Genomic DNA, 7,112 nt, shown 5'->3' with positions numbered 1-7,112 from the left:
AGCAAAGACATGGAATCAACCTAGATGCCCATCAATGGTAGACTGGATAAAGAAAATGTTATACATATACACCATGCAATACTACACAGCCAGAAAAAAGAATGAGATCATGGCCTTTGCAGCAACATGGTTGGAGCTGGATTCTATTATCCTAAATGAATTAATGCAGGAGCAGAAAACAAAGAACTTCATGTTCTCTCTTATAGGTACACATGGACACAAAGAAGGGAACAGTAGATACTGGGGCCTATTTGAGGGGTGGAGCATGAGAAGAGGGTGAGGATTTAAAATCTAGGTATTGGGCATTATGCTGATGACCTGGGTGGGAAAATTATCTGTACCCCAAACCCTGAGACATGCGGTTTACCCATGTAACAAAACCTGGGTATGTACCTCTTGAGCCTAAGAGTTGCCAAAAAAAAAAAAGGCGATCTTAGGAAGTTATGTCACAGACATGAAAGAAAAAGAAAACTGCATAGAATGTTATCTTAAAGAGTAATTCCAAAGTTTATGTAAATTTTAATTTTTTTGTGTAAATTTAAATTTTATTTACTCAGAATGTTTTTACTTTCCTGAGATATTTGAAGCAATTTAGATCATAAAAAAGTTTGGCTTAAATATCTATAGCTGGACCATTAATTCTAAACAGACCAGGAATTCTGTTTAGAAAAGATCAAAGCATTGATATTTATGCTCGATGGTGCCTCTAGGATGTGCAGTACCGCTAGACCATATACCCAAGAGCAGCTGAAGGATGAGCCTTGAGGATTTCCTGTAGGCTAAAAGTGCTGTTAAGACTTACCCCGTTTTAGTCATTAGGCAGGTTTTTAGATGTGAAGTGCCCTGTGTTCTCCAACCATCTGGTGGGTGGGCATCAGAATCTGGTAAGGGTTTCAGACCACTCAGAACCATTGCAAGGCCTAAGAAAAACCAAGTTTTAAATTTTAATTAAGTCCTACTTATCAGTTTCATCTGTTATGAATTATACTTTTGGTGTTGTATCTAGAAAGTCATCACAAACCCAAGATCACCGAGATTTTTCCCTACATTATCTTCTAGGAGTTTTATAGTTTTGCATTTTTACTGAGGTCTCTGGTTCATTTTGAGTTAATTTTTGTGAAAAGTGTAAGATCTGTGTCTACATTCATTTTTTTTTTTTTTTTTGCATGTGAATGTCCACTTTCAGCACCATTTGTTGAAAAGACTTGACTGTTGTCTTTGAATTGTCTTTGAGCCTTTATCAAAGAATAGTTGACAGTATTTGTGTATTTCTAGGCTCTCTATTCTGTTCTCATCTATTTGTCTCTTCTTTTGCCAATGCCATCCTGCCTTGATTACTGTAGCTTTATAGTAATGTCAGTCCTCTGACTTTGTTCTTTCATTTTTTTTTTTTGAGACGGAGTCTTGCTTTGTCACCTAGCTGGAGTGCAGTGACATGATCTCAGCTTACTGCAACCTCTGCCTCCCTTGTTCAAGCAATTCTCCTGCCTCAGCCTCCTGAGTAGCTGTGATTACAGGTGTGTGCCACCACGCCTGGCTAATATTTTGTATTTTTAGTAGAGATGGGGTTTCGCCATGTTAGCCAGGCTGGTCTCGAACTCCTGTTCAGGTGATCCACCCACCTCGGCCTCCCAAAGTGCTGAGATTACAGGCATGAGCCACAGTGTCCGGCCTGTTCTTTTGTTTTCTTGAGATGGAGTCTCACTCATTCTGTTGCCCAGGCTGGAGTGCAGTGGCGTGATCTCGGCTCACTGCAACCTCCTGCTTTGGCCTCCCAAAGTGCTGGGATTATAGTTATGAGCCACTGTGCCTGGCTCTGGAATGAATGTTATTAAAAAAGAAGGCAAGACCTAGGGCACAAGAGGGTTTACATGTACATTTACAGCTTTTCACCAAAATTGCATCAGTAATTTACCCATAAAGAGTTTATTAGCGGCTGGGCACGGTGGCTCATGCCTGTAATCTCAGCACTTTTGGGAGGCTGAGGTGGGCGGATCACGAGGTCAGGAGATCTAGACCATCCTGGCCAACATGGTGAAACCCCGTCTCTACTAAAATACAAAAAGCTAGCTGGGCATGGTTGTATACACCTGTAGTCCCAGCTACTTGGGAGGCTGAGGCTGGGGAATCGCTTGAACCCAAGAGGCGAAGATTGCAGTGAGCCAAGATCACGCCACTGCTCTCCAGCCTGGTGACAGAGTGAGACTGTCTCACAAAAAGGAGGATTACTTGAACCCAAGTGTTAAGTCCAGCGTGGGCAACATAGGGAGACTCTGTCTCTTAAAAAAAAAAAAAAAATTATATTAGCTGGGCATGGTGGCATATGCCTGTGGTCCCAGATACTTGGGAGACTGAGGTGGGAGGATCGCTTGAGCCTGGGAGGTTGAGGCTGCAGTGAACTCTGACCTACCACTGTACTCCAGCCTGGGCAACAGAGAGAGACCCTGTCTCAAAAAAAAAAAGAAAAAGTTTATTTCTTTTGTCCATTCCAGTTGCTATAAGTATCTTGGATTTTAAATATGGTATAACGAAAATACCCTAATGCTTTTGAAATAAGTAAAATAAAGGAAAAAGGCAAAAAGTCATACAGCCCACAGTCAGTGCTTTAAGTATAGTTGGTCAGTTTGTGGAGTTTGTTTTTTGTAAACCTTCTTATAAAATGATCTGAATGTGGTTAGTTCTGTTTATTTGCATTAATGGATTACACTGGTAATCACCCAGATGAAATCGTAGAGTTTAGAATCGGAAGGTATCTTGGAGGTGGTCGTGCTAATTGCTACATAATGCGGAGATCTCTTTGGTAATAATATTCATGCATCTATTACAGATTCGATCTCTGTTCAAGCCCTGCACACTGCTTTGTAAGGCAGTCAATTTCATGATAATTGCATGTGTCATAAAGTTATTCTCTTGAGTCGAAGAATTGGTTATTTCCTTGTGTTCTGTAGTAATAAAGGAGTATAAAGACCAAATGATATCTTTTAGGTATATGTAGTACTTAGATAGAAATACATATCCAAATATATAGGGTATAATCCTTGGCTTGCTTTCTGCATTCTTTCCTTCTTTTGAGATCTCTCCTGTAATTCATTATTTTCTTTGTTTTATATTTGGTTACTTAGAAATGTTGGGATTGACTGGGGTGTGGTGGCTCATAACTGTAATCCCAGCACTTTGAGGGGCTGAGGCAGGTAGATCACCTGAGGTCAGGAGTTTGAGACCAACCTGGCCAACATGGTGAAACCCCGTCTCTACTAAAAATACAAAAAACGTAGCCGGGCCTGGCAGCGGGCTCCTGTAGTCCCAGCTACTCGGGAGACTGAGGCAGGAGAATGGCGTGAACCCGGGAGGTGGAGCTTGCAGAGAGCCGAGATTGCGCCACTGCACTGCAGCCTAGGCAACAGAGTGAGACTCTATCTCAAAAAAAAAAAAAAGAATAATGATTAATAGTTAACCTTCTAGGGTTGTTATGAGAATTAAATGATCACAGGAATGCAGCACATATTTAGCACAGTGCATGGCACATGGTAAACATTTAATAAATGCTAACAGTACAGTGATGGTAATGGTTTCTTTTTTTTTTTTTCTTTTTTTTTTGAGACAGAGTCTCGCTCTGTTGCCCAGGCTGGAGTGCAGTGGCGCGATCTCGGCTCACTGCAAGCTCCGCCTCCCGGGTTCACGCCATTCTCCTGCCTCAGCCTCCCGAGTAGCTGGGACCACAGGTGCCCGCTGCCCGCTGCCAGGCCCGGCTAATTTTTTGCATTTTTAGTAGAGACAGGGTTTCACCATGTTAGCCAGGATGGTCTCGATCTCCTGACCTCGTGATCCGCCCTCCTTGGCCTCCCAAAGTGCTGGGATTACAGGTGTGAGCCACCGCGATCGGCGGTAATGGTTTCTATCAAGCCTTTTTAAGGGAGCAACTGATTTTGTTACTGGTAGCGGTTCTTCCCTGCAAGTTCTCCAGGTTCTAGGTGTTTTGAACAAAGAATTGGACAAAATGCACAGCATAGCAAGGAAAGAGTGGAGCAATAAAAGCAAAGATTTATTGAGAATGAAAGTACACTCAACAGGGTGGGAGTGGGCCTGAGCAGCCCCTCAAGGGTCCCCTTACAGAATCTTCTAGGGTCCGGATACCCCCAGAGGTTTCCCATTGGCCACTTGGTGTTCACACCATGCAAATGAAGTGGTGGCCTGCAATCAGTCTGATTGGTTGCAGAAAACTGCCAATCAGAGGCTGAAGTTACCAAGTTACACTCCTATGCAAACATCTGATTGGTTATGGAAAGCACCCAATCATATTGGGGGGTTTGCAAAGGGAGTAGCCTTTGGTCCTTTTGTTACTCAGACATGGAAAGTTGGGGTTTTCCTTTAGATTTAGTTCTAGGTTGGCCTTAGGTCCCTGGACACCCTATTCTCCTGCCTCAGTTTCAGTTGGAAAATCAGGAAGGGCAGGAATCTTCTTTCCTAAACTTTGTAATATGCATAGGATCTCCTTAAAGAGCAGGATGGGCATTGAGATCTACCATCAGCAAATGCATGGAGCTAGGAAAGTGCATGGTCTTTTTGATGGACTTTAAGCAGTCATGTGTGACTGAGGGGTTGAGTATGTGGAAGATCTGGTGGGAAGTAAGGATGGTATATAGAGAAGTCAGATTGTAGAGGGCTTTGAACACAATGTTGGGATGTTTGTACATTATCCTAGATATTCCAGATGTTTTCAGGTCTTTGAACAGAGGAGCAGGATTGCATTCTTATAGCAAAATATATGTGATTATTGTATAGAGATAATTAGTGGTTCCTGTTTTTAAAGTTTTGACTGAAAGGGCTAATGAAAAGTATGTAGCAGGAGAAAATGGTTGCTGTAATCCAGGGTGTGAAATGGAAACCATTGGCAGATTGTGGAAAAATGAGCCTTTTAGAGTAAGCCCAGGAAACTTTTTGTAAATATGTTTGAGGCTTTTCATACTTAGAGGATTAAACAAATTTATTAGACAATAACCTTTTCTCTCAAAGAATCTTAATCTCTAGATTGGGAGAAAGGATTGGGTTGGTATGTGCAAGGGAAAAAGACCTGAGCTCTTCTGGCTGACTGCGCATGTAATTGAAAGTGGACTTACCCCAGGAGAGTGAACTGTCTTTCAGCCTGAAGGAGAGCTTTAAGCATATTTTAAGTGTAAGCACTTGCTTTCTATTTTTAACTCTCTGAAGATAATGGTCTGACATAGGGAACTAACTTTTGGGGATGAATCTGCTGTGCCCAGACTTCAGCATTGCCAACATTCTCTTTTTGATGTATGAGTTGATTTGGCTATCCCTTAAGCTTATTTTGTATTTTTGTTGATTTCTACTATTGCTTCTGAAGCTTTTGCGTTTCCAAACTTGTGATTTCAAATCATTAAAGAGTTTGGTTGGCGAAATTGTTAGGAAGGAGGCCTGATTAGGAAATTGAGACTGGTTGATTACTGGTGAAATGAGAATTGAATGGAAGCTCACCGCAGTTGCTTTATTGACTGGATGGAGTGACCAGTGAGTCACTATTTTTGTTTTTTGGCTGTGGCCTCATTTTCCTGCTTGTATAGATAATCTGGCATCTAGACTGAAGTAGCATCAGGGGTGAGTGTTATGTGTTAACTGGTGATTATCTGTTGGTATGAGATGGATTTTACATGTCTATCAGAATCCCTCTGTGGAGAAAAGCAAATTATTATTTAGTTTATGTTCCAAGGAATACTAATGCTCTTATATGGGTATATAGCGCTTACATAACATTAGTCCTTTTCAAAAATATTTCATGTCTGTTGTCACTTCATTCTTCAACCACCTGGTAAATGAGATAGGGCAGGTATAATTCCTGTTTGACAGAGGGGATGCTGAGGCATAAATAAGAGACCGGGTTATGGTTTCTGGCTCAATAAATAAATGACTGAGACAACCTATTACATTTCATTTTTGAACTGCAACTTTCAGAAAATTTTATAGGAGGAAAAAGCTGAATGCCTTCTCTTTTTGTTATTTTTCAGCGGCGTCTTCGACATCTTCGGAACATTGCTGCCCGGAACATTGTTAATAGAAATGGCCATCAGCTCCTTGATACCTACTTTACACTTCACTTGTGTAGTACTGAAAAGATATATAAGGGTAAGGGAATCTGTGGACTTGCAACCCACAGATTGTTATATTTTTATTTTTTTTTGTAACACAAGTGATTCTCGGTGCCTCCTGCTGTTGCAGCTTCTCGGAAACCTAAATTGTTTTGCTGTCTGAAAATATGAGCAGTTGGGATGTATACTAAAGAAAAATGGCAATTGGATAGTTCTTTCAGATAACTGAGCCTTACATTGATAAGTTTATCATTCCTTTATGAATGTTAGCTATTAATGGTCTAGTACCTAGCATTTCAAGTAGATGGAATCCAGTATCCTGTAGTAATTTTACTGTTATAAAAATGTAATAAATTTCTTTTCTTTAATATTATGGTAAAATAGGGACCTAGTTTATATCTTCTCATATCTGTAATTTCCTGTATATATAGGATCTTTTTCAGAAGAATGACATAGTTTTCTCTAATTCAGTTTTATGTATTATACTGTGGATTCTTCTGTAAGTGAAAATTCTAAGAGCAGACCAAATATTTGATTAAAAATCACAACCACCTGCAGAATGCATATTAGATGAGAGGCACTGAGACATAATCAGTTGGCTTAGGTGGGATGGTGTAAGAGAGGAAGCATGGTAAAATGATAGTAATGTTGGATTATGATGGAAAATACTTCCATACTAGTTCTAGCCCAGCTACTCACTAGCTTTGTGACTTTTGATGAAGATCATGGTTTCTGGAACTTCACTGTCCCCTTTTGTAAAGTAGAGATAATGATGTCTTATGAAGTAGGTAAGACAGATTTTTATGAGGATCATAAAAATCTTGATGTGATTAAAGATGTATTTATGCTAACAAAAGGTGACATCATTTTAACAAAAGATACTGAGACTTGTTTGAATCTTGTCCTGTGGCAAAGGTGAAAAATTCAAGTGATATATATATATATATATATATTTATTTTCGAGATAGGATCTCACCCTGTCACCCAGGCTAGAGTGCAGTGGCACAATCA

The 7,112-nt window shown here is 40.3% G+C and overlaps 1 protein-coding gene across 1 annotated transcript in view; it reads left to right on the top strand.

Moving 5' to 3' along the window:
- Window positions 1–7,112, top strand: part of UVRAG (UV radiation resistance associated) — a 339,596-nt gene that overhangs the window by 16,314 nt on the left and 316,170 nt on the right. Inside the window, exon 2 of the mRNA XM_012002017.1 lies at window positions 6,021–6,138. Coding sequence (XP_011857407.1) covers window positions 6,021–6,138 — 118 coding nt within the window. The remainder of the gene's footprint in view (window positions 1–6,020; window positions 6,139–7,112) is intronic.

The sequence above is a fragment of the Mandrillus leucophaeus genome, unplaced genomic scaffold, assembly GCF_000951045.1.
Source record: "Mandrillus leucophaeus isolate KB7577 unplaced genomic scaffold, Mleu.le_1.0 Scaffold674, whole genome shotgun sequence".
Taxonomy (NCBI): Eukaryota; Metazoa; Chordata; class Mammalia; order Primates; family Cercopithecidae; genus Mandrillus; species Mandrillus leucophaeus.
This window is presented reverse-complemented; position numbering and strand designations above follow the sequence as displayed.